Genomic DNA, 26,946 nt, shown 5'->3' with positions numbered 1-26,946 from the left:
TATAATTGCGTTCACTTGTCAATCTATTATCAGGACTGTGATATACTTACACGGCCAACAAAACCCCGCCTACTTACTCATTTCCACATCTGTTTAATCGATCTCCACCACCTCCACGCTTCCGTCGTCCATCCGGGGTCGCTTGACCGACACCACGACCACCTTCCTCCCAGGTCCACTGACCGCTCGCTTCGCCATCATCTCCAGCATGTTCGTGTTCAGCTCGTCCAGCTCCAACCGGTCACGAATGCTGGCCACGCCCTCCTGGTGGGCCTGCAGCAGATGCTTCGCACACTCAAACTTGAACGGGAAGTTCTGCTCGCAGTACCAACACTTCCAGCTTTCATCCTCGACGGCGTTGGAAACCACCGCCGGTTGCGCCGGGTGACTTTCGACGCGCATTTTGAGCGTTGACGGCGGCGGCGGAGGTGCCGTCTGCTTGAGCGGTTTTGGCATGACGAGGGCGTTTCCGGAATCGCCGACACCTTCGAGCGGGTCGTCGAACTCGGTTTTGATCTCATCCGGAAGATCCATGGCGGTTTCGTCGATGGGACGGGTTTGTGGGGGAGGAACGCCGATGGAGACGGCTCCGGGTTTGGCGTAGACTATTCGTTTCACGATGACCGGAGCGTTCGGGGCTCGTGTTAGCGTTGGGAGTCTCGGAGTTCCGACGTTCTGGAGCGGTTGTGGAGTCCTGATCGGAGTGGTGGCTCGTGCATTCATGAAAGCTGCTTTGCTTACTGGTGTGAGAATGATTTTCTTGGGAGCGGGTCCCCGGACGACGTGGGACTGGGAGAGAACGCTGGACACGGTCGTTCCCACCAGCGGTGGCATTGATTCACAGGAGGCGAATTCCGGAGGGTTCTGGTCTTTCAGCTGCTCGAGCAGCGCCCGATTGTTGCTGCAAATCTGTTGGCGGAACGTGCTGAAGTTGTTGATCAAAGCGGCACATGGAACGCAGACGTAGACGGACTCTTTGGGGCGGGCAATAATCAACACCCCGGTGCAGACGTAGATCTTCTCGAGTAACTCGTCGCGGACAACGATCACGCCGGAACAGAGCGGCTCCAGCTGCTGGTTGGTGAAGCAAAGCCTGCAATAATCTGGAGAACCGGGCGGTGGAACCGGTCTTGCTGTCGGTTGCAAACCCGGATTGCCCGACTGGATCGCCTTGCAGGTGCGGTTCGCGGTCGATACTGGCCGCTTCGGAATGGGCTGAGACGCCATCTGAGCAGCGCGAGACGGTCGCGGACGATTTTCCGATCCTTTACCCTGAAAAGCAATAGAAAAAAGCTTTGTTATTAGACCGCCATCTATATTTTAAAGCAAACATCTCCAAACTTGAACGCAAGATTGTATGCAATTTAATCAAAACATATCCAGAGTTTCGCCTCCAGAACCCAATCTCCGTATATTTTCACACTAACCCACAGTATCTTTTCACCGGTGATGTAGCGATCGTCCACATCGACGCTCGATGCGTGCAACTCCGCAGGATCCAGCTCCTCCTCCTCCTGTTCGACGGAATCACTCAGCGGTGGAGTCTTCAAGCGCGTCATCGCATCGTGCATTTTGCTGTAGTGCACCCACTCTTCCGCCGGATAGTAGTCTAGCTTCGGGTCCCGTGGACCCGTGATGCGCTACCAGGAAAAAAACGGTCATTTAGCGTACTGAAAAACCTACAAAAATTCTCAAACCTGATAGAGCCGCAACAGTTTGGTCCACTTGAGCTCCATATGCTCAACGGTAAAGCAGTTGAGCACTGGCGAGCAGCTGCGCTGAACCGATCTGGGAAAATGACAAAAAGTAAGTTCTGAAACACGCCACCAGGAGCGCTGCAATCTTGACGGAGAAAAACTGCCAACAGAACAAAGCCAATCACTTACTTCCAAGCGTTTTCTCGATTGGCCGTGTAACGGAACATGTGCCGGTACTTTACGCGGCCCTCGATGAGGGCGTAAACTTCGTAGTTGGTCACTGAAATAAATGGAAAGTTAGGTTAAGCCATAGATTGAAATATAAACGACTAACTTCTTCTATTGGTTTGCTTTGTTGGCATCTCTTCTACTGGTTTCCTGGCAGGATGAGGTAGTTCCGTACGTTTCGGCTGATTTTCCTCCGAAGGTTCCAAATTGAGCGACGGCACCCAATCCGGATCACTGGAGTCTGTGATGCGCGCCTTTTTTCCTGCGAAATCGATCAAACTGGCATCACTGCTTGTTTTGTGTCAAGTGGCGCACTAACCTTTGATAAAGTGCCGGCTGCAAATCCACAGATTTTTTACGCTCATGTCCACCACCTTTCCGAGGGCCGTTTCCCACAGGGCTCGCTGGCGGGCCTTCAAATTCGCCAGCAGATCCACGGTACCGGTTTTGCCGGCATCAAGCTTGGGGACTTGCGAGAACGTAACTCCGTCATCCACTTTAGCCCCACAGTGCTGCACGGCGCAACGGTTGTTGTAGCTTGATCTTGAAAACAAACATTTGTACAAAAATTCAAATAAGTTATAAACTTTACTTACTTTTTCTCAGTTTCCATTTTTTTTTTTTTATAAAACACCAAACAGCGCAAACGGCAACCACACTTCGAGCCAAACATTTCATTAGGGCACAAAACCAAAAACCGCGATTCGAGAAAATCGCTTGCAAAAAGTGCACAACTTGTTTCAATTCCTATTTAAAAAAGAAGCTTGACTGATGGTATTTTTACTGATGATACGATAAAACACATCATTATCCTTAACTCTGCTTTAATGATTCTTAATTTTTGTTGATTTTCGCAATTAAACTCATAATTTTAAAAAAATCGTTATTGAGCCCTTTTAACTTTTCAACTGTTGTTCATAATGGGCCCTTTCTAAATGCAATTTCGAAGAGAGCTGAAAGGGCACTAAAGCGCTGTCACCGGATTGTTGTTTTGAATGATGTTTACGGGCCCTTTTGTTTAGTTAAAAAAAAATGAGTAATTCAGTAGAAATTTTGATTATTGGTGAAGTTTTGTGATTAAATAGTGTAGATAAGGTATGTGAAACATAAAAATTCTTCAAAAGTGTACTGAACAGCAGCCGCGGGACCGCTTTAAATATTGTTTTTGACGAAGTTTTTCTCTGCAGAAATCCTTGGGGAAAAGTAAACCAAACTTTTTTTTGAAGTGAATTAGTGTTAAGAATGTATGAAAAGTTCACTTTGTAACACAAAAAGTTTCTCAAGTACGAGAACCTAACGAAAAATAAAAGGGCACATTTGAACTTTTTTTTTGGTTTGCAGTGAACATGGTTATGTGCCCTTTTGTGTTTTTGATTTTTTCAATAGGAAATTGTTTGTTATCAATCTGATTATTGGAGGGCATGTAGGGAGTGAACTAATGAATGGTATAGTGGAATAATCCCGAATGTTTACGTTTTGGTTTTGTGCCCTAATGAAATGTTTGGCTCGACTTTTCCACTCCCGTCAAAGTAATGACAGTACTACCGCGAAAACTGACAGCGGAACCAACATAAACAACCTGCTCAACTGTCACTATCGGTACCGTGGTGAATATGAAACGCGCAAAAACAACACCACGGTGACATCCCCGTGTCCAATTAAATTACCTTTCGGATGACCGCCGTAGTTCGCGCGCCCGTATCAAACGGCAGCGGGGCCTCCAGCTTGAACACACACGGAACGGCGTCCCGCTCGAGAAGCCGCGGGCCACCATCCCGCCCCGTGTACTGTTCCGGCAGGAAGTGGGCCGAGCAAATCCGGGCCGACGAATTGCTCAGCATTCGCCGGTCAAACTCGTGGCCACAGGTTTGCAGGCCCGCCATAATGGCCCGGATCCAGCGTGACCGGCGCGGCTCATTCTTGGGAATCCGGTGGCCCGATAGGGCGTTTGACGGATGGTCCAACAGGCTCAGAACGTTGCTGCAAAATTTGAGCGCACACTTCATCGCGATTGGAGGGAAAGAAACATTCACAACACTGAATAGTTTTGTTTACGTTTTAAAAATAGGGGGAGTTGGCCAACATTTTGCATTGCTCTTTTTGGATCCGAAACACAGTAAAAAATCTATTCTAGTGTAAAAAAATAAAAATAACAAGACAACATTTTATGATGGATCAACTAATAGTACCCTATAGTACCCTTGGAACGAGTTGGGAAGATACTTTCAGTCAAGGAAAACCACGAAGTTTTTTTTTTTTTAGATTGGTATAAAAATCAATTTTAAATCCTTTGCGGACGTACAAAAGAACATTGGTACTCATGATCATAAGCTTAAACGTTGTAAACAATAATATCGCAAATTTAAGCTTAATTTTAGGACTCAATTATCCGGATTGAAATTTTGGCGAGGGCTTCTTAAACATAGTCGAGACAACGAACTGGATTCAAATTACTCAAGTCGCTAGATATTTAAATTTGCGAATTTTTAAGATTTTAGTTAAATACTTAATATAGTCCAGACTAAGCTTCGATTATCCAAATTCGAATAATTTTCCGAAGGTTTGTATTTCGTATAGGACTTCAGATTTACGAGCAGATATCTTTCGATAATTCTATTCCAGTGCTTGAGAGTATCCTAAAATCTTACTCGACTTCCGACCCTTCGTTGCTGAGAATCTGAAGAATCTGATCTGAGAATCTGATATTGCCATGCAATGGTTCAAAAACAGGAAAATTGATATTTTTTAAGTCCCACCCAAACAACACACCATTTTCTAATGTCGATATCTCAGCAACTAATGGTCCGATTTTCAATGTTAAACTATGAAACATTCGTGAAATTTTCCGATCTTTTCGAAAAAACTATTTTCAAAATTTTTAAACCAAAACTAACATTTTAAAAGGGCGTAATATTGAATGTTTGAAATTTTACGAATGTTTCATAGTTTAACATTGAAAATCGGACCATTACCCCGTCACGAAATATTCTACCATAGCTGGTTCTGTCAGAATCCTGCTAGAACGGTGGAACATTTCTGCTAGAATGCTCTAAGAATATCCAGCTCTCTAAGAATTCTGCTAGAATCCTGCTAGAACGTCGAGACTGGGTAGTTGCTGAGATATCGACATTAGAAAATGGTGGGTTATTTGGGTGAGACTTGGAAAACATCAATTTTCCTGTTTTTATACCTTTGCATGGCAATATCTCAGGAACTAAAGGTCGTATCAACAAAGTTCAAAAAAGCAAAAGGGCAATTAAGGGTAGAGAGCCTGGATCTTATTAGAGAACGGACATCTCAAACCAAAAGTACCAATCGAAGCACGAGAACTGTCAAACGGAGGTACCAATCTAGCAAAATCCTTTGTCTTATGCTCGATTGGTACCTCCGTTTGACAGTTCTCGTGCTTCGATTGGTACTTTTGGTTTGAGATGTCCGTTCTCTAATAAGATACAGGCTCTCTAATTAAGGGTCGTATCAAAAATGTTCAAAAGTGCAAAATATAGAGAATTTTTTCAGCTCTTCAAAAAAATTGTTTTCAAAAGTGGGCAAACATGTGCACTAATTTAAAAAAATGAAAAACTTCGACTATTTTCTAAAAAGGCACCTAAATATGGATTTAACTTAAAAACGGTGCACTTCATCAAAATTTCAGTAAAGTACTTTTTGATTGCAAATTTGATTTCACATCGAAAAATGAAGTTGAAAATTTTTTGCGACCAATTTTTCGATTTGTTGAAAAAATCAGTAATGATTCAAAAATTCGTAACTCGCTCAAAGATTTTTTGCACAAATTTCTGAAATTTCTGAAAAGTTGGCATTCAATTTTGATGTCCTCTAAAACATATCAAAAAATAAAAAAATTAAAAATAGTGTTTTTTGCAAATCAAGTTTTAGTGAAAAAAGTTAAATAAAAAATCACCATTTTTTTACCGTGTATCATTTTTTTCTAGTGTAGTCCATATCCATACCTACAACTATGCCGAAGACACCAAATCAATCAAAAAATTCCTTCAAAAGATACAGATTTTAGAATTTTTATACATCATTTTTGTCAGGTCAGCTGCCAAATTTGTATGGAAAAATATATGGACAAACTAATAATGCAAAATGGCTTCTTTGGTTATACCGGAGGCACCAAAAAAGTTTCAGTCGGATTAAAAAATACAAAAAAAAAAATCGAATGACCGAAATCTGAGAGAACTGCTCAATTTGCTTTAAACATTGTTTTCAAACTAAAAGAGACTGATTTTGAGAAAAAAATAATTAAAGTGCTAAAATTTTGCAAATAAAAAACATCTGTAACAACTTTTCAATAGGGCGAAACGCTCAGATGTAAACAAACTGAGTTTTTGTCAGAATCATATAAAGCGAACAAAACTGATTCTAAAACACCCTCCATCATTACAAAATTCCGAAAATACGTAGTTTTACAAGCAAAAAACAAAAGGGCTAATCAACAACAACAATCAAAACAAACCAAATTGAGTTTCCGCCCTTGTGTTTTCATCCAATCACGAGGGGCGAATGTAGTGTTTTCTGCAAGTTCCGACGTATATTTAGAAACACTAATTTTTCGTTATAATTTAGTGAATTTTAACCTGACAATTCTCAAAATGGATCAAAATGTATGTTTTTGATGTCTCTGACCACAATTCCACAAAAAACAAAGATTTGTATGATTCTAAATACATAACTTTTTAATTTCAATTATTGTAGTATCGGATCTGGTCTGGATTCACAATCTAGATGTGAAGGTCCATAATTTACCGGTTCTTGGGACATCCGGGGATTCTAGGTCGAGCAGTTGCAGGACAAAAAGTTAGTGTAGGGAGGTTAAGGAGGAATGCCGTACAAAATCATCGCCTCCGTAACCATCGAAGCTATGCAAAGATTGAGAAGGCCGGATGGTGTCTCCCACTTCCGGCGGGGACACCCCAAGGAACGTCACTTCAATATAGACTACATCGTCAAACCAACTTGCTACTTACGGTGTATCCTAGCTCAACGAGTCTTGGCCTGAATCGGACTCCTTATGAAGGCTTTCTAGACCAATTTTTTATCACTGCAAATATCACTGTATTATCACTGACTGTAACGTTTCACAATGATAAAATAGTTGTTTCACCACTTTTTTCTTTAAAAACCCGAAAAATGAACAAAAAACAAAAGGGCGAATCTGTTGTTTACTTTTGCTTTGTGGCGTAACCTGACGGGCTAAACCGTTGTTTTGGTTGAGTGGGTGGCGAATACGGTGGGGCGAAAATGGAGGCACGCTCTTCAAAACGGCGTAATTTGTTTTTCTCAATTTTTAATAGCAAAAACACCTTAATTAATTTCAAATTGCTCTCTGTGATGAAATTATTGCTAATTTCTATTACGTTTTGAAAAAAATGATGGTTTTCATGCTTTTTTGTGAAAATAGGAATTGATCGGAGTTGCAAAATTTTGAATGTTGATTTTCTCGAAACGGCAGGATCGTAGGTTTCGCCCTTTTGAAATGTTGTTACTGACATCACAAAAACTGGACAAAGTCCCCTAACATGTCTGTTTACCAATAAAGCATAATCGTATGCTGTGGTGAATATGTTGCAATTGTGGTGAGTAAGCATGGTCCGTTCGGCGTACCTTGTTGGTCTTCGGCAACGGCGGTGCCACATCCGGCGGGAAGATAATGGGATAGGCATCCTTTTTCAACCATCGATTCTCGTTCTCAACGTTGTACTGTTCCGGTAGAAAGTGGGCTGAACAGATGCGGGGATCTTTAACGCGCAGATGTTCCTGCACGCGGTCCACGTCGTACTGGAGTCCTCCGCTGCGGCGGACACCCTCGATGACAGCGTCGATCCACTGCTGCCGACGAGGTTCCTTTTTCGGTATGCGGTGTACCACCAGGTCGGAATCTTCCGCCCGGATGTCCTGCTCGCAGGTCGACACAATGCATCGCATTTTGGCACCGGGGTAATTTACCAATTACGAACAGAATCACTATTTTTTAACTGTCAATCGAAAGGAAGGCACAAAATCAACAAAACTACACTAATGTCACTCGAAAGAAAGCAAGAACTGTCAAAGCTTGATGACGCGCGTCAAACAAAACGTCAAAACTGTCACAAACGTCAGAACAGTTGACAGAGCTGTCATCATAGGTAAATAAAAGCGCAAACAAGCTCTCGAAATCACTTTTACACTGAAAAATCAATAAACCAACACTAACCATGGCGGACCAACGGAACCTGCCCGCGGCAAACATGGTGAAGCAGTGCAGCGCCTGTGGCCACAACTCGACCTCGTACAAGGGAAGCTTCATCCGGGTGCCCCGCGAGGAAGACAAACGCCGGATGTGGCTAGTCAGGCTGGGGATCGTCGAAGATGATGAACCACTTCCGATCCGGACGTTTTTCGTGTGCCAGGACCACTTTGACGTAAGTTTCTTTTGGTGGAATGGACCATTTCCGGTTTGAGATTTAAACGGCATTTTGTTATTTTGTTTTAGATGAAGAGGGATTTCAAACCTGTTGGCGGCGGAATACGGCTCCGTTCAGGGACACTACCGTGGCGCAATTTGGCCAACGGAGAGCACTCCTACCACGGGTTGGATGCCCAACCATCGGCAGGAAAGAGCAGTGCGGAATGTGTTTGCCGATGCTGTCTCAAGCGGAAGATTCGATCGTTCATGGGTCCTGAAAGTCGGCCAGCGTTCAGCCAAACCAACGACTTTGACCTGTGTTCGGCGCCAACCATCCGGAAGTTACCTGTCGGTGCGTTCCTGTGCTGGTTTTGTCGGGGAACCAGCGGGCTGAAGGCGCTCTTTTCCGGTGGCAGTGCACTGTTTCCTGTTTTGCTGGACCAAATCTACACCGTGACGGGAATTTTGCTAAATTCCGCCAAAAATGAGGACGCGCTCATCTGCAAGGGATGTCAGCTGCAGGTCGAGCAGAGCTGGGCCTTCCGGTTGCGTGCCAGGGCTTGCTTCGGACCGGACGGAATGTTTATTAGTTCGAAGAAGGACCACACTAAACGGGAAACTGCGCAGCCAGCTCGGGTGGTGCCAGAAACGGTCGCGAATGTGTCAAATCCGATACCAATGAGGAACGTTCCGAAACGGGTTGCGCTGCCAAAGGCAGTTCTTACGGCAAAGGTAGTCCAGAAAGCAGTTCGCAGTGTTCCCAAGCCGGTACGAACTGTCTCAAAGCAATTGGCTGTCCAAGAACCGGAACACTTTCTCTTCGAGGTGGAACCGCTGGACGAACCGGAAGTTAAGCGCATCAAGCTGGAACCACCGAGTGAGGAGTACGAACCCTTGCATTTCAAAACGGAACCCGTGCTTGTCAAGATCGAAAAATGAGCAAACATGCTGACGCAGTACATAACCTAGAATCCAACGCCGAAGCATGTTTTGTTTTTGAAGGAAAGAAACGTCCCTGCCTAAGTAGGCTGAACGGCGTAGCATGCAAATGTCATTTCGTGCAGATTAGCTGGTCGGGTAAGTTTAATTCGTTCGATTCTCTAACCAACTGAGCTATGGAGCAAAATCATAAAACAACAATTCGGTGGAAGAGTTTCGTCCCGCGCGATTCTCTAACCAACTGAGCTATGGAGCAATAACGAATGCAGAACGATTCCGGGGTTATTTCGGATTGAAGACAACAGTCCGCCAGGGTTCGAGTGGTCAAGCTTAAACCGATAGTGCTTTAATTTAAAGTTCAAAGAAGAAACAGCTTATAAACCTCAAGTTAAAATATAGTACAAAAACAACAATAAGTCTTCCGGAACCTTCCGCTCACCAGTTTCCGCCGTAGATCGCTAACCGCTGTCTCACCGTTGCATAGTCCATGCCGTGCCTCTTCCGCAGGTGCTTGACCAGCGCTTTCTTCTCGTCGAACGTTCGATTCGAGCAGAACGGACAGGCGGAGGCTCGTGGCGCCGGAGTCGCTACGGGTGCAGCAGGTGAAGTTTTCGCCGGTGCGCTTTGTCGGGAACCATTCGGTTTGGAAACTTTCGGTGGCGCCGTTTCCAAGCTAGCGCGCTTCGTCCGTGGTGATTCCTTCGCGTCAGGAATGGATTTCCGCTTGGTTGAACGTGCCGGAGGCTCTTCCGGCGGTGCCTCCTTCGATGGACGCCCCCGCATGACTTTTTCTTTGACGGCGATCTGTACCTTTGAAGATTTCTTCTCGACTTCCTTGGGTTTTGCCGGTGGGACCGGCGCCGACTTCGCAACGCTTTTCACGGGTTCCTTGGACTTTAAAACCGGATTCACCGGCTTTTTCTCCACTTCCTTCACCTTGACGGCTTGAACTTTTTTCTCAGGTTCCTTCGTTATCACCGGCGTTTGCGTCTTCCCAGCGGAAAGGCGCGTTTTTGGAATAGCCTCGGCAGGCTTACCCGCGGGATGCCGTGCCCTGGCATCCTGGACGCGCACTCGTAGTTCCGGCAGCTCGGATGCGGATTTAACCTCCGGAAGTTTCGCTCGCGGCGTCTCTTCGTCCTTTGGTGGGGTATCCGGATCTGGCTTGATCACAATTATGGGCATCGGAAAGCCGACCGTGTCCTGGAATTTGGCGGGAATTTTGCGTGCTCGAGCCGAACGGGGCGAAGCTACTTCCGGTACGGTGGAGGTTTCGGATTGTGGACTTTCCGGAATGTCGTTCTCCTTCTGCTTAGGTTTCGGTCGGGTTGGTTCATTCTCTTTCTGCTTCGGTTTCGTCGATGGAAGCAACTTCGGTTTCGGTCGGATTGGCGCTTTCGGAGATTCCTCTGGAACTTTAACCTCTTTGAGAATCTGCGCTGTTGGTGTCGGAGCTTTCGGCTTGGGTTGCGGTGCAGGTTTCTGCTTTTCTAGAACTGACGATTCCGGTTTGGGACTTTCAACGGGTTTCGGGCTGACTACAGCTTTGAATTTTGTCAGTTCCGGACTGGCAGTGCTTTTCAGTGACTTTGCCGGTTTCCGAACTCCGGAAAACAGCGTAGTAAGCGTGCCCGGAAACTTGACGGCTCGTACGACTTTGGGAACGGTACTGAACTTGGGCGTGTCCTTAACCTTCGAAAGGGTGGAAACCGGGCTTAACCGTTTCGTTGGGACAGGCGCCTTTCGCAGGAAAATCTTGGGAGCGTTTCGCTGCTTGACCACTTCCTGCGCAACAGCTGATGGAATCAGCTCAACCGCTTGCAGAACTTCCGGTTCCGTCTCGGTTGCAGATTTGCGGGCATTTTCCAGTAGTTGTTCGAGCGGTTTCGGTTGCAGAAAGTTTCGTCGAGAGTTGTCCTCTGCAGGTTGCGTCTGTTCAGGTTCATTTGGGATTTCAACGACTTCGTCGTCCTCCTCTTCTTCCTCTTCCCGTTCCGGTTGAACCCGGATCAGTGTAACGGGCACCACGCGATCGGCCATTTGAACACCTTCCTGCTGGTTGTCCCATCCTGCGACGGAACTTTCTTCAACGTTTGCGAACGGATCAATGTCAGCAGCATTTCCGGAAGTGTCTTTAGATTGATCCAATGGCAGCTTCCGGATTATCGTACGCTGCGGTGCGTACACTCGAGGACGCTGTGATGCCGGCTGTTGCTGAACGGTCTGTGACTTTGGCAGGCTCCAGGGTGCCAACGGGACGATTCCGGGACACTGCGGAGAAGCCAACGAGGCGCGAACCGGTGCGGAAGCTGTTGGAACTGGTCGCATCGGTGTCACTTTGCCAATGGTTTTGGTTCGAGCCGGCACGGCTGTGACCGCGGCGGGTGAAGAACTAGTCGGTGCCGGAAGTGGTGGACATGGGGCCGGCTTAAATGTTCCGATGGTGGCCGCTGTCGATCGGAGCGATTGATCGTTCTTCTGAACGGACCGGCGGAACGTGATGAAGTGTTGTACGTTCTGGTAGCAGTTGGTGCAGATCGAGGACGGAAAGTCATTTTCTATGGTGATCTGGAATTGAAGGACTTTTATAAAACCTGGTTATAAAAAAGACAGTGCTGCCAACATACCAAAATTTGCGTGCATCCGTAAATTTTATCAATCAAATCGGGCTCAATGAGCGTCTGATCACCGGTGAATATCGGTTCCAAATCCTGCCGTTGAAGGCACAATCTGCAATACTGCAAACTAGCTTGCATCTTGCGTTGTCCGCTCGAGAAGACCGTTTCCGTCTGAACGGCCTTTACGGCACGCTTAACCGGACTGGCCTGTGGATTAGTGCAAGCCACTGATCTGTTGTTACTAGCGACCGACGTTTCGGCCGGACCCTGAAGATGACCCCCGCCAAACATCTCGGAAACCCTTGCCTGTCGAATTTGATCCGTTTCCGTCATCCTGACCGGCAGGGTCAACTGCCAATGGTCGTTCAGCGGCGGCAGACCGGGAATATTTAGTGGGGGCATGTTGAAGTGGGGCACGACACCCCTCTTCACCATAAGCTGACGCTTGTAACCAGGCGGAGCCGTAATGAACTCGTGAAAGTCCTTAAAGTCTTCTGGTACCTAAAAAAGGTAAAAGAAAATCCCGATCAAAACCTCAGCCCGACGTCTGCTCGACATTGGTGCGACTTTTACAATAAATGACCCCGATGGCGGCCATCTTGAATTGTCGAAAAAACAATCCCAATCTGTCAACTGCTAGGGTAAACGTACCGCAAAGTGGCGCGAGCAGACGTAGCTCCGCTTCTTGTCCCGAATGGCCTGCATCAGCGTAAGCCACACGAACCGCCGCTCCGGTGCATTTTGTCCCGGAACGGCCACAAACAGCAGCTCCGGATTGCGCAAACTGTTCGAGTTGCACCCGCGTACGTCACAGTTCTTCGATCGAATACGCCCCGCCGAGGGGCCTGCCGATGAAGCTAGTGGTGGTGGCGGTGCCGACGGTTGCGACGGCATCACCTCGAGCAGATCCGCATCCTCCTCGGGTTTCGGGTCCATTTCCGCGACGCACTAAATCCACTAATTACCGACGAACCCGTTATCGACACATCCGCTGTGGAAAAATGCTACTCCAACACTGCGACGGTGGCTTGCTTTGTAGGAAAAATGTCGCGAATGACAGCTTGGGTACGAGTGGGGAATATAACTGTCACGGTGTGCGTGCGAGTGGTGAATATCGCGGGGTGACAGATTTGGCGAGTGATCCAAAGAAAGGCGTATCGGTACGGTTTGATAATTTGTATGGAACATGAGATATTTTATTGCTCTTCATAGGTTGGGGTTTATAGGGACAATTGCTAGCTGCTCCAGCTCTGTAAGAACTCTGCTAGATTCCTGCTAGAACGTCGTGACTGGGTCTAGTCGAAATTTAAGTATTTTGTCGACATTTTTCGAAGAAATCTCAGTTTTTGTTATGTTTTTGAGTTAGAAAATTAAATTTTGATAAATATGAATATAAACTTCTCAAGTTTTTTATTCGTATTCCTTTGTTTTGTGCTTAAATATCGAAAAACTATCGAAAATCTACTTTTTATAGAAACAGCTTTATCGACTATTCAAAACTAACTCAAAAAAACTTGTTTCCAAACATCTGAAGTTCTTCAACGAGTTACAGTCCAGACTCGATTATCCGAAGCATCGATTATCCGAAGGTTTGTATGGGACTTCGGATAATCAAATCATGAGCAAAAAAGAACTTTTTTCGTATTTTTCTTTTTTCTTACTTTTAATTTGAATTTGACTTCTGCAACCCCGTTTTAGTCAAATTTGTATTGTTGAAATTAAAAATTCCAAATGCATTTTTCAATATTTCATCACCGTCATCTTGGCCGCCGTCTTGGATTTAAATTATCTAAACCTTTTCAGAGTAGTTTGGGGATCATACTTAAGCTCGACAATAAAAAATAAGACATAAAAAGTCGTGATTCGATTATCCGAAGTGATTTTTTTCCGAGGCCTTCCGATAATTGAGTCAAACAGATTTTAGTCCCGATTCGACCTTGTTGACGATTTTGATCAAGTGTTTTTATTTGTTTTTATTTAAATTGCCGCTTTTGACGTTTTTACATTTTCTGAGATGATTTGTTCGATTTTCATCTTAGATTTTTTTAAATCAATAAATAATAAAACATAAATATGAGAATGAATTTAAACTGAGTACGTAACCCAACAACATTTATCTCACGTGTATACAATACACAGACGCGAATCTATACATATAAAGAGAACTTTTTTCAGCTACTGCATTATACTCACCAATAGCGTTCTGCGTACTCACTCTGTACCTTGCTCTGTACAGTACAGTGAGCTCGAAGGAATCAATTTTCTTACACCATTCGTTTCCGACATCAAGCGCACTCATACCAATGCCGATATCTTGGCTGGGAACGAAATTGTATTTGTTGTCCTATATCCAAACAATTTTCACTGCTCCGTTGATGAGTTTGAAATCTCAATAATTTTTGAAGAACGTTATGCAATTTCTGATGATTATTTATAAATTTGTTGAACTTTCTTAGAAATGACAAGTTTAATGTTTTAATACTGGTTTAAAAGAATTTCTCAATATTTTTTTACGACCTGAAAAAACAGAAGGTAGAAAGTAAAAGTTCATGTTTTGTTCTATATTTTAAAATCAGCTCAAATAAACAAATACGAGAGGTTCGGTGCATCCCACCTTGTGATAAATATTTTATGACGTCCGTATTAATGAGATTTGTCTGACTGACTGATCAGTGCATAATAAAAGTTGAGATGGTCAACATCGGGTTTTGTTTTTGGCCCAATGGTGGTCACTGGCATTTGGTTAATCGGGAATGACCCGATTAATGATCGAAACCATGCACGAAATGGGCATTGTCTTCAAATAGCATTGGCAAATTTTAAAAAGTACGGTTGTATTAAAGTTATCCAAGATAAACGTTAATCTAGCTAATGTTTGCATGTTTTTGTGCAATAAAAAATCAATTAAAATTTTTCAATAATATTTTCACCTCACGCGGACGATGACCATTCCCATTCGTGGTGAGATTCCAACGTCCAATCCCCCTCGGTTGAAACGATGACGTTTCCATCATGGTGAATTTCTACCTATCTGTTTTTCTTTTATTTTAACTGTCAAAAATTAGCATCGAAGTTGTTTATTTATGTTTGAGTTTGATTCGGAATCCGGATTTTTAACTGATTTTGATTTGCCGGCCCAGTTTCCGACATCCGCGCACGATGACCGAGATTGAGGAACTAACGTAAGTTGCAACTGGTCTTAAAATTCCTTCAATTTTCATCTATTTCCTCCCGCAGCCGGTGCCGGTTGTGCTTCTCGCCGAACAACCTGACGGACGCGGTATTTCCCGCCACGGGCGATCCCAACGAGGAGCTGATGGGGATGATTTACGCGTGCACCTCGGTCCGGATCAGCTTCGAGCGGGACTTTCCGTGCGCCGTGTGCAGCAGCTGCGTCCGCATCGTGAACCAGTTTTACGCGTTCCGGCGCAAGTGCCGCAGCAACGACCGGGAGCTGAAACGGACGCGCGGGCAGAAGGGTTTCGACGAGGGGAGTGAGGAGGAGGAAGATGACGGGGGGAACGATCCTTTGGGGAGCGGAAGGATGAAGTGGGAAGCTGGAGGAGATGATCGGTTCTATGGGAAGATGAAGCAACAGATTCAGAGTTATCTGAAGAAGCAGGTTGCCGAGCTTGAGAAGAGGGCGTTGGCCATGGTTCGAGAGGGACTAAAGAATACGAATGGAGGAGACGTTTCCGGAGTTCAAGCCAGCGCATTACAAATGACTGTTGAGGGTGCTTTTGGAGGAAATGAAATGATGGAACAGAACGATTCTAACGGATACGATGCATTCCAAGACTACGATGGAGATGATGAACCACTAGAAGACGATAAACCTAAAGATGACAGCAAAAACAGTCTGTTGACCGACGGAACGGACTGGAAGACGAAATACGAGACACTGCAGAAGAATAATGACCTGCTTCAGAAAGCATTCCGGGATCAGCGCAGCAAACTGAAGGACACCGAGCAGCTGCTGAAAACTGTCAAACGGCAGAAATCTTCCGGAAATTTCACGGATACGTCCAACGCTCCCGAGGGCGTTGGTTTTAAGACACATCCGGCCATTCCGGAAGTATCGCTGCAGTTCCTGCAGGACCTGAACTACAAATCTGGTCCCGGGGAAAAGGGTGATCGATGCTTTATCAGCAAGCTTGCGGTGGCCGTGTTTGGGGTTGACACGCTGGTCAACTCCAGCGTTACTGGACGGCCGTCGAACGCTCACCGGGACCTGCCACCGAAGCCATCGTTGTGTCCGCAGAAAATGGCCGCCATTGGACGTAAGTATCGATCCTCTAACCAACTGAGCTATGGAGCAAATACTGACTAGAATACATGAACTAGAATCAAGACCGTTGAACGAACCCTAACCAACTGAGTTGTGGTGCAAATACCGACTAGAACTCTAGAACCAGAATCAAGACTTGACCGTTGAACCTCTAACCAACTGAGCTATGGAGCAAATACTGACTAGAATACATGAACTAGAATCAAGACCTGATCGATCCTCTAACCAATTGAGCTATGGAGCAAATACCGACTAGAATTCTAGAACCAGAATCAAGACTTGACCGTTGAACGATCCTCTAACCAACTGAGCTATGGAGCAAATACCGAGTTCCCGATTGACGCCGATCGTGTGTGTCCTTTGCAGTGAAGCTCTTCGAGCGTGTCCAGCTGGAGGTGGGCGTCGCAAACCAGGAGGAGCTGCTGGCCCGAACGACGGACCGGCTCGTGCGGCTGACCGTGTGCCAAAAGTCGATGAATCTGCGCAAGCAGTTTTTCAAGCACAACGGCAGTAGCAGCGCCGACGGAACGGGCACCGGGATGGACGAGGAGTATCTGGAGGAGCAGGTGCCTGCGACGAAGAAGCGTCGGCGTTAGCAGTTAAACATGCGTATTGGGCGAATGTAGAGTTTTTTTTTTTGGTTGAGAAGAAAAGAAAATCCCTTTTTGCATTCGGTTTCACGTGCACATCAACTGATTCAATATCATGACGTCAATCTACTAAGCGTGCTCGATTCGAGCAGTGCAGTCTCAATCCTCTGTCAACGGTTTCCACTAGTAGCAAGCGCCGCGAGAAGAGAAAGCAAAACCTCATGCGGTGCGCGCTCGGCGAGAGGTCGTCGACCTACCCGGGACGTGCATCTCGCTCTGCCTGCCGCGGTGGCCTTCAGCGTCGCGCTCTCGCCTACTGCTGTTGGAGGCCATGTTTGTGCTGTGCGGGTAGCCGAGCGGCGGCCTACTAATCGAGAAGAGTGTGTTGTGCGAAATGTGCAGCTGATTCATGCATACAGACGCGTGCCGTCTCGTTCGCGCACTCGCACAGCAGCGGCAACCTTCAAGCGCGGTGACGGCTGTTTGCGGGTACCCCCCATGCGCCTACCATACAGTCGCGTACCCCGCCCCGCGGAGCTGAACGGCGAGGGACAACCCAGTGGCACCGAACGCTGCCATGGTGAATAAATTTGACATTTATTTGTTATTGACCTCGCGCTTAGCTTGGGTGGAGAGAGCGAGACGGGTGCCGTGTGCGAGGGAACGGTCAGTGAGCGATTCGATAGGTATCTGTCTTCGTGGAAGCAATTTCAAGCAGCAGCTTCAACGGGAGTGTGAAGGAAAAAGAAAAGTACAAGCAGAAAAATATAGTGGCTGGCGAAAAAAGTGCACTTCTGGTCGTAAATTGGCCATTTTTTGGGCCTTGCTGTCCGCTGGGTGTAGTGGAGTGCGCACCGGAAGTCGGTAGGCTTCAGGAAGATCACATAGTCACGTAAGGGTATGGTATGGTGACGAGTTGGAAGGGTTCGCAACAAAATGGAACAGTCAGCAGCGGTCGAAAGTCGCTGTCGTCTATGCTTCTCCGCGGACGACCTTACCTGCCCTCTCTTCCACTCCGAAGGCGACCCGAGTCGCGAGATGATCGACATCATTCTGGAGTGTACCTCGATACAGGTAAGTCTCGGCACCATGCTGCTGGGCCCATAGCCATAGCTGACCGTGTCCTCGGCGCCGATGATGGTCACTTATGGCGCATTAACTTATGTCTACGACGTCGTAGCTTGTTTTTGTTTTGCCTCACGCCGTGTCTCTCTCTGTCTCTCCTTGCATGTGTCTATCTCTCGTCTTACCGTCAACCTCGACTCAACTTTCCTCGGGGCGCGCGCGCTCGCAGATAACCTTGGAGGATGACTACCCGTCGAGGGTTTGCGAAAAATGCGTCGAAACGCTGGACAAGTTCCACCACTACCGCCGGCGCTGCCTGGAGAACGACCGAATACTGAAATCTCAGCGCTCGAACTCGTCCCGCGTTCGCGTGAAACAGGAGCCAGAGCAGCTGGACGATGAACCCGGCAGTCAACCAACAGAACAACGGCACGACCAACCGGCTCAGCAGGTCAAACAGGAAGACTCCGGAGGTTCCTCCATCCTGCGAAGCATTCTGCTCCAGGTTCGTGAAGCTGGACGAGCGGCTTCCACCGCGTCCGCCGAGCTGGAACCCGAGCAGGACGTCCCGGAAACCCCCGAACCCAAACAGGAAGAACCCCCGGTCGACGAAGTCGACGCCGCCGTCGCTCCGTCGTCCCTTCTCCAGCAAATGCTGCTCCAGCAACAGACCTTCTCCCGCGAACTGAACCAATCGCCAGCTCAAGCCGGCCCCAGCCATCCGGGCCCGTCCCCCTCGCTCCTAAAGCGTATGCTCCTCGAGGGGGGCGGCGCCCCCTCCCCCCTGGAAGGCCCCAGCCACCGTCATGACGATCAAAGGCAGACGACACAGTCGCCGCAGCAACCTCCACCAACCAATCACCACCACCAGCAGCACGACGAGAACCACAACGAAGAACATTCCGAGACGCCGCTGGCCTCGCAACTGCGAGCGATCCTGCTCCAGCATCGGGCGGCGGCGGCTGCAGCTGCGGCCGGCAGTGCGGCGTCCGCCTCGACCGGGGCGGCCACCCCAGGTGAAAAGCCGGAGGTGTCCTACCTGCGGAGTCTGTTCCTGCGGAACGACTCCGATGGGAACGAGGACAGCGATAGCGAGTCGGCCGTTGCGGCGGCGACGGCGGCGGCTGCAGCTGCGGCCGACGAGCCGAGCCGGGAGCTGTTGTTCAGCATGTTCCAGGAACTGCGGGCCAGGAATGAGGTAAAGGCACTTGTCCGTAGAAAATTTACATGATTTTAGCTTGTAGGGCCGACGTTACATAAAATAAGCTCGATGGAATGTTAGCGGTTTGTAACTTGGAGAAATATTTTTTTTGACATTTTTTTGAAAAGTCATAGAAATTCTGAGCCGTGTTGTTTTAAACGTTCAAATTTCATCGCACAAATTTAATAGCACATGTCAGGCTGTCGTTTGGCGAAGAAAACCCAAACATTTCGCCGACATCCACCAAAATTGTAGGTTTAATCGATTTTGAAGCAAACTGCATCAATAACTCAAAAATGATGAAAATGTATATGGGACATTTATGCGACATTTTTTAAAAAGGAAAACTCTACATACTTTTGCATCGTTGTTCTACTTTTTAACTATCTAACTGAGGATAGGCTATCGAGCTGTCAAATCTGCAACATTGAGTTAAACTTTTTGTGAAGTTGCTGTGAAGCTTACCATGGAAATTTGAAAAGTTTAACTCCATGTTGCACGCACACACTCTCACTTTTAATTTCTCGATACAACAGAGGTGCTCAAAGTTACACTAATGTCAAACCAAACGTTTGGTAGTAAGTGTGAGCTCTGTGTAAAGAGGGTGTCAAACTAAAAAGTGACCCCGTTCGTTTGACAACAGTTGGTGTGAAAACATCGGGGTTTAAGTGTATTATGCTTTACAATTTGTAGATATTCCTACATTTATGAACAATTTAAGGCGTTTTATGTTTTACGGAAAGTAGTCTGAATTGAAATAATGCCTCATACCTACAGATCGATCGATTTGAAAAACATTTCTGTAGAAGGAACTAACTTGCCTTTATTTATGCGTATCTCAAAATTGTCAGAAAAACATATCTGGATTTTTTTTTTGAAAAGGTCCAACAAACCAAATTTTCAGTTTTTGCTTTTTGGGTGTTTTTTAATACCCCTAACTCAAGCGACACCAATACCCGTAGCTGCTACTTCGTTATTGACCAGGACCCCCAAACATTGCTCCATGGATCACAGATGAAAAGTAGGAACCAATCATCACCACTTCGAAATTTTTAAAGGTCCCCATCGTGCTGATCCATACCGACGCCGGCCACGACCAGTGGTAAGACACGGGAAAGTTGATGGGAATGTTAGTCCGATTCTTGAGTGATGGGACCGCTAAAGCAGCTGCGTCTCACTGTGGTAGGTGATACGACCTTAAGCAATTTGTTTATCGGTTGGAATTTTAAAAATCTTAGGCAGCCGGCTGCGGAAAGATAGCTATCTAGAGATTTAAATATACACTCAAACCCCGATGGTTTGACACCAACTGTTGTCAAACGAACGGGGTCACTTTTTAGTTTGACATTACTTTTACACGGAGTTTATACACACTACCAAACGTTACAGTTCGTCACTTTTTAGTTTGACTTTGACCAACCAACGGGGTACAAACTATAAAAGTGACCAACCGTCGGAGGTTGAGTGTAGTACTAAGATTCTCTAGAAATTCTTCGACGGCGTGCCTTCCGATCAACGATGATGTAGGAAGGGCTTCATTCATTTAAAAGATGTTATATCATAAGCCTTAAAACATATGCGTCGGCGTGCCTTCCGGTCATCGTTGATATAAAAAAGGAGATAATCCACTTGCTTGTCTAAAAAAAAAAGAATTCGGATCGTTTCTATCAAAAACTATATAAAGAGAACAAAATAAAACTCATCGGCCAACGAACGCGCGAACTAAAAAAAATTAAAAAAAGAAGAAGAAGAAAACCAATCACCCCATTCACACAAACGGCGAAACAAAAGAGACGAAAAATACCACGAAAAAACAGGACTGCGCGTTCCCACAGGCACCGCCCTACTCAAATTTGTTTTATTGGACCTTTTAAAAAACTCCAGATATGGGATATGGACTTGCTTCGAGCATTTGTAATCAAATTCTGAGCAAAATATTTAAAATTAAATTTGAAATAAAGTCTGTGCTTGTGTGTTATTATTCTTTTGTTGTCTGATACTTAATCGTATACGAATTCCGTTTCAAACTCAACAACCGATTCGAACACGAAACCAGTTGTTGCGTTAGAAACGGAATTCGTGTACGAGTTGAATCGAATTCCGTTTCAGAATTCGAATTCATCAGACTAGGTGACGGCCAGGCCTACATTGTAATGTTTACCGAAGCGAAATTCGTTTGAAATAAACAACCATCAATTTTTTTTCTCCCTCTCTTCTCTTTCGTCAGCTCAACTCCGACGATACGGATGACTCGGCGGAGGACCGTGCCTTTGACTATCGTATTCCGGCGGTACGGCGGCGCAGCTCGGAATCAACGACGACGACGAACGCAGAGTCTCGCAAGCGCCGCCGGCTCGATTTTACGTGTTTACTGTGCGGCCGGCCGTTTCTGAACCGGTCCAAGCTGGTGCTCCACATGCGGACCCACATCGCTCCGCCCTCGGAGTCGGTGGCTGGTGCTAGTGGAAGCGGCAGTAGCGGGTCGGTCACCGCTGCAGCAGCCGTAATGGCCGCAGCGGCTGCAGCCGTCGCGGGTGAGCGGCAGGCCGAAAACAACGAGGACGACGAGGAGAGCCGCCAGATTGAGCTGCTCGAGCGGCGCTCGTACGCGTGCTACATTTGCGGTGCCGACCAGAACAATCTGCAGCAGCTGAAGGAACACCTGTTACTCGCCCATCAGGACCGGATCCGGTCGCGGGGTCGCGCAAAGGAGCGCCCGAAGCCACTGATCAGTTGCAACTTTTGCAGCCGCCAGTTCCGGAGCCAGTTCGCGTACGGCGAGCACCTTCGAACCCACACCGGCGAGCGGCCCTTTCCGTGCGATCAGTGTGATAAACGGTTCCCGCGGCGCTTCCAGTTGCTCGGCCATCTGTACAACGTCCACAAGCAGTCCTGGGTCGCGGACGAGTCCAAGGCAAAGTTCGTGAAGAAGTAGGATCGATGATAACACTAAACACCCCTTTGATGATGACAAGTAGATGAAGAAGTAGAAGACGATGATGATGACACAGGAAATGCTGCCTTCTCGGGATGACCACGGTGCCAGGGAACGGAACGGAAAACCAGGTGGTCCAATCAACTACGGAGAGACGACCGGGAAGACTGCGCAGTTTGTTGAAAAATCTTCCGTTTTAATTTTTTATTTTTGATACATTTATAACAAAATGGAAATTATACCTTTTATTATCTGTTGAGAAGTATAGCATACAATTTTATACCGAATTTTGTCTTGTATTTTTGTTTTGTTTTTGTCTAAAACGCCGAAATATCCTTTTGAAAGCTTTTGACCTATTACAATTGCAAATACTTGAAATTTACCGCATCTTTGTGGTTGGAAGATCACGAAACGGGGTTTGTAACAATTAGGTTTTACGCCGACTCGGTTTTTAGGTTAGAAATTTGACAGCTTGGTTGCACTGTTTACATTTTTTGCATTTTTTACAGCGTGACGTCACGAGCGCTCACGCACACACATTTTTAAAGAGGCACACGTGCAAAAAATGTAAACAGTGCAGCCAAGCTGTCAAATTTCTAACCTCAAAACCGAGTCGGCGTAAAACCTAATTGGGTCCTAAAATTAAGCTAATTTTTCCGAGTACAATGACCCTTTGTACGACCGCAAAGGATTTAAAATGGATTTCCAAATTAATTAAAAAAAAATTAGCATCGCGGACCTTCTTGACAGAAAAAGGTTCTACTCGGTTCTACATGACAGCTCGTTTCGAGGGGACCATAGTTGATCCATCGAAGAAATGTTGTTTTGTTTATAAAAGAATTTTATTTTGGCATCAATCGGAAATCGGTTTTTAATCGAGGGTTTTTTTTACAGTTGTACAACAAAAATTTACATAGGGTTTTAGGACCCTAAAACTCAATCTGAATCAGAGGTGGTTTAAAACCTTTGTACAGAACCGGATGGGGGCCGGATCACTTTGGACAGTTCCGGAGGAAATCAAACACGGCGAGCTACTTAAAACGCGAACTTTTATATGCCACTCGCAAACAAACAGAACTTCTTCCAACGGACTTTTATTAGGATCTGACTATAACAAAAACTATCCAGGTTTTTAAGCGAAAATTGCGTTCGAAAGGTGAACGCCCGAAATGTCAAAATCACGCAGTGGTACCAACATTACGAATAAAGATGTTGGTGGTAATGTTGGTGCTACTGCGCGATTTTGACATTTCGGGCGTTCACCTTTCGAACGCCATTTTCGCTTAAAATCCTGGATTTACATGCAACATACATGGATCAGATATTCAGATCGGTGCATCTTCGCGCCACCGATCGCTGTAAGCTGGGAGGGTAAATTTTGTGAGAGTGGGACCACAGAGTGTTTAAAATTAGAGAGAAAGAGCAACTTCAGCACTGCCACCTAAACAGGCAAGAATTGGATCCTAAAATAAAGCTTAGACTGCTGATATTATTGTTTACAGCGATAAAGCTTATTTTTCTCAGTACAATGACCCTTTGTACGACCACAAAGAGTTTAAAATGGATTTTTGCCGCGAAAAAATGATTTTTGAACCCCTTTCCCCCTCGTAACAAAATTTCCATACAAATTTTAAAAATTCCCCCCAAACTTCGTTACGTAATAAAAGAACGCTCCCTCTGTTTCCGTCCAGAAAAAAAACCTTTCTGTGATGTGAGTAAAATTTTCAGTGTGTGGTGAATACAGTCTGAAAAAGTGGTGAACTTTAAAAACGCGTTTCAAAATTTCGCTCGCGTCGCGGCGGTCTGTCGTGTTTTTCGCATTGTTAAAAAGATCGGTGAAAAAATAATTTTACGTGCTTCAGTGAAAAATCGTGATGGAATAACAAAAGAAAATTTGTTCGATTATTCGACCGGTAGATTGATGTGCGACTAACGTTGAAATCTAACATAAATATCGTGAGTGAAAAAACAAGCCGGGTGAAAAAAGTGTTCTTCATTTGAAAGTGAAAGTTCAGTTTCTTAAAAGCAGATTTAGTGGTGCAAAATCCGACAAGAGATGAATTTCCCAGGTTCGATTAACACAGGCCTGATGAAATCTTCCGGCAAACGCAACCGGAAGAGTCATCCGTACCAACTCATCGACAGCAACAGGTTAGCACAGACTTATCAGACGTATTGATGCTGAGTAGGTCTCTAGGGGAAAGTGGGGCAAGTGTAACAAGCTAAGGAAATGCTCGTTATAACCCATTCAAAAGTTCAAAATCTGTCGGATTTTATTATAATCATATTTTTCTAGGTCTTGACTAAGACTTTGATAGAACAAGTTTTTTAAAAATCCGTTTTTTTATGTTAAAAATTGATTTCAAAACTTTTGATTTTCCGTGCGTTCTACTCAATTATAGTGGGGCAAGACGAACAACCCATTGGGGCAAGAGGAACAATGCTTGAAAAAACATGTTAATTTGCTAACAATTGAACGGTTATCACTTACACTCAAAGTCAAAAGTATCCTTTTTCAAGTTCACCCGTCGTCACCCTTTTAAAAGGGTATCGAAAATGTACTGATTTTGACATACCCTTTTGAAAGGGTGAAGCCGGGTGAACTTGAAAAAAGGATAGAAAGTATCCTTTTGAGGGTTACTTCTGATTTTGAGTGTAGATACATCAGATTACACTCAAAGTCAGAAGTATCCCTCAAAAGGGTACTTTCAATCCTCAAAAAGGATATTTTCTATCCTTTTTCAAGTTCACCGGCTTCACCCTTTCAAAAGGGTATGTCAAATTCAGTACATTTTCGATACCCTTTAAAGGGTGACGACGGGTGAACTTGAAAAAAGGATACTTTTTACTTTGAGTGTAGAATGTATTTGAAAGGTTTATTCCATTTTTAGATTAAATAATAATATTTTACTAAACAAATTATCGTTTTTAACAAAAAAAAAAAAATTAATAAAAATAGTTAGATGATTAATAGTAATTTTTCATAATATCACTGTATTTTGAATGGAATTTTTTTAAACAATTGTTTATCAGTTTTTAAACACTTTCATGTATTTATTTCCCAATAAAATATGTTGTTGCAGCAATTCGTAATTTTTTACATACTAAAAATCCATATGGTACACTTGCCCCACCTGAACAATATTTTTTAAAAGCTCTCAACAAAAATAACCAAAAGTTAAATCATGCTTTTTAATAGGTAAAAAACGAACCCTAAGCCTTATTTTGTAGTTTCCAAATATTATAAGAAAACGAAGGTTTTGAAAACAATTTCATTAAATCTTATGCCCCGTGGCGTTTACGTCGTTTTGGCGGTTATGTGGTAGTAGAATCAGCTAATTGCAATGCTAGCAACAATTCCTCATACTGGAAATAATCAAAATTGTAAAAATTACGGCCGTACGAGCGATTGTTCCTCTTGCTCCATATGGTCGTCTTGCCCCACCTTCCCCTACACACTCAGGTCAGGAGTTTTTGATTTATTGAACATATTAAAAAAAAAAAAAAACTCCAGAGATGTTTTTTGCCGAAATCTCAACAGCCGATTGCTCGGTAATCAGCTCAGTAAAATCTGTTGTAATCGCGGGCTCAGCAAACGAAAATTAAATGAAAAAAAACATATTTAGTCTAAAAAAAACTAAAAAAATCAGCAAATTGGACGGAGTAAGAAGCGAGTGTTAAACCAGCCAAACATACGAGAATTTCCCTAGACAAAAATAACACTGAAACGCTCGGGTCATTTGACCCCTATTTTTTCTTATAAATCTCATAACTTTTGGTAGAATTGACCAATTTGATGCTTCCGATTGCAAAAGATCCAGATTTGTCTATATTTTTAACTGTCAGATGGGGTACAAATATTGTCCATTTTACCGGAGATATTCCGGTTTTTAGTACCTCGGCTCTTCTATATGGGTTTTCGGTCAAAATAACAAAAACTATTTCACAGAACAATGCCGGAAATGATGCAAAACTTCAAGGCATCATTCTAATGCATCATCCTGCAAAAATAATTGACATGGTTAAGTCCTACGTGGCACCGAAGCCGGTTCCAGTTGGACACGAATCGACATCAGCTCAGTTAACCGTTTCCGGTTGGAAACTGTTCCGGTGCCCGAAGGTCTTGAACATGTCATGCATCTATGCATGTATCTATGGATGATGTATTAGGATGATGCCTTGAAGTTTTACATAATTCTCGGCATTGTTCTGTGGAACAGTTTCTGTTTATTAACCGAAACCCCAAATAGGAAGGCCGAGGTACCTAACGGAATCCGGAATATCTCCGGTAAAATAGACCATATTTGTCCCCTGACAGTTAAAAATATAGATGTATCTGGATCTTTTGCAACCGGAAGCATCCAAATTGATCAATTCTACAAAAAGTTATGAGATTTTTAAGGAAAAATAGGGGTCAAATGACTACCCGAGCGTTTGAGTGATAATATAACCTGAAAACGGTACATTCTTCCAAAATAATAAAAATAATGGTAAGGTACATGTCGATTGCAAATTGGGTCCTAATATCAAGCTTAAATTTGTGGTATTATTGTTCGAACGATAAAGCTTACTTGTCTGCGTACAATGAATCTTTGTACAACCGCAAAGGGTTTAAAATTGATTTTAAAATCAATTTTTTTGAATTTATTTTGCGACCCTTCTTGACAGAAGTCCTTGGGCAAATTTCACTATATATAATTATTCGAATCAATTCTTATTTTGGGTTGTTGAGCTCAATCAAATGTGACCCCAAAAGGTAATCAACGACTCAAATTTGGCTGAACTTGATTTTGATTATAGAAATAAAACAATAGAAACAGTATTGTTGTGGTTCGATTATCAGAAGTACTAGCTCAAACAGAAGATTTGTTCACAACTTCCAAAAACGACTTTGGCGAAAAACGTAGCGCAAACAAAATCGCGAATCAAATGCGCCAACTGTGGAGGTAATCTTAGTACGTAGTAGCGTGGTCAGA

At 44.7% G+C, this 26,946-nt stretch overlaps 6 protein-coding genes across 7 annotated transcripts; 3 read left to right on the top strand and 3 right to left on the bottom strand.

Moving 5' to 3' along the window:
• Window positions 1-5: 5 nt before the first annotated feature.
• On the bottom strand, window positions 6-2,613 carry LOC6031610. Its single transcript, XM_038266935.1, has 7 exons — window positions 2,522-2,613; window positions 2,245-2,468; window positions 2,032-2,187; window positions 1,887-1,977; window positions 1,698-1,788; window positions 1,428-1,640; window positions 6-1,272 (listed from the first exon to the last, which is right to left on the bottom strand). Exons 1-7 carry the CDS (start codon window positions 2,596-2,598, stop codon window positions 94-96), a joined length of 2,031 nt encoding a protein of 676 aa, XP_038122863.1. The 5' UTR covers window positions 2,599-2,613; the 3' UTR covers window positions 6-93.
• A 970-nt stretch (window positions 2,614-3,583) lies between these two features.
• Window positions 3,584-7,874, bottom strand: LOC6031609. The gene is made up of 2 exons (XM_001842310.2): window positions 7,554-7,874; window positions 3,584-3,925 (listed from the first exon to the last, which is right to left on the bottom strand). The coding sequence occupies exons 1-2, from the start codon at window positions 7,872-7,874 to the stop codon at window positions 3,584-3,586; spliced, it is 663 nt and encodes a 220-aa protein (XP_001842362.2).
• Window positions 7,513-9,311, top strand: LOC6031608. Of its 2 annotated transcripts, XM_038266939.1 has the most exons (3): window positions 7,513-8,073; window positions 8,168-8,350; window positions 8,422-9,311. In XM_038266939.1, the coding sequence occupies exons 1-3, from the start codon at window positions 8,005-8,007 to the stop codon at window positions 9,271-9,273; spliced, it is 1,104 nt and encodes a 367-aa protein (XP_038122867.1). In that variant the 5' UTR covers window positions 7,513-8,004; the 3' UTR covers window positions 9,274-9,311. The 2 variants fall into 2 exon arrangements, with proteins under 2 accessions (XP_038122867.1, XP_001842361.2); XM_001842309.2 differs by having other exon boundaries at window positions 7,514-8,350.
• Window positions 9,312-9,588: 277 nt separating this feature from the next.
• On the bottom strand, window positions 9,589-12,949 carry LOC6031607 (titin). Its single transcript, XM_001842308.2, has 3 exons — window positions 12,543-12,949; window positions 11,901-12,392; window positions 9,589-11,841 (listed from the first exon to the last, which is right to left on the bottom strand). Exons 1-3 carry the CDS (start codon window positions 12,825-12,827, stop codon window positions 9,709-9,711), a joined length of 2,910 nt encoding a protein of 969 aa, XP_001842360.2. The 5' UTR covers window positions 12,828-12,949; the 3' UTR covers window positions 9,589-9,708.
• A 1,986-nt stretch (window positions 12,950-14,935) lies between these two features.
• On the top strand, window positions 14,936-16,804 carry LOC6031606. The gene is made up of 3 exons (XM_038266937.1): window positions 14,936-15,073; window positions 15,129-16,171; window positions 16,546-16,804. Exons 1-3 carry the CDS (start codon window positions 15,051-15,053, stop codon window positions 16,773-16,775), a joined length of 1,296 nt encoding a protein of 431 aa, XP_038122865.1. The 5' UTR covers window positions 14,936-15,050; the 3' UTR covers window positions 16,776-16,804.
• Window positions 16,805-17,418: 614 nt separating this feature from the next.
• On the top strand, window positions 17,419-22,257 carry LOC6031605 (transcriptional regulator ovo). Its single transcript, XM_001842306.2, has 3 exons — window positions 17,419-17,843; window positions 18,064-19,032; window positions 21,263-22,257. Exons 1-3 carry the CDS (start codon window positions 17,706-17,708, stop codon window positions 21,968-21,970), a joined length of 1,815 nt encoding a protein of 604 aa, XP_001842358.2. The 5' UTR covers window positions 17,419-17,705; the 3' UTR covers window positions 21,971-22,257.
• Window positions 22,258-26,946: the final 4,689 nt, after the last annotated feature.

This window comes from Culex quinquefasciatus, chromosome 1 (genome assembly GCF_015732765.1).
Source record: "Culex quinquefasciatus strain JHB chromosome 1, VPISU_Cqui_1.0_pri_paternal, whole genome shotgun sequence".
Taxonomy (NCBI): domain Eukaryota; kingdom Metazoa; phylum Arthropoda; class Insecta; order Diptera; family Culicidae; genus Culex; species Culex quinquefasciatus.
The sequence above is the reverse complement of the archived record's forward strand: the minus strand, read 5'-3'. Positions and strand labels throughout refer to the sequence as shown.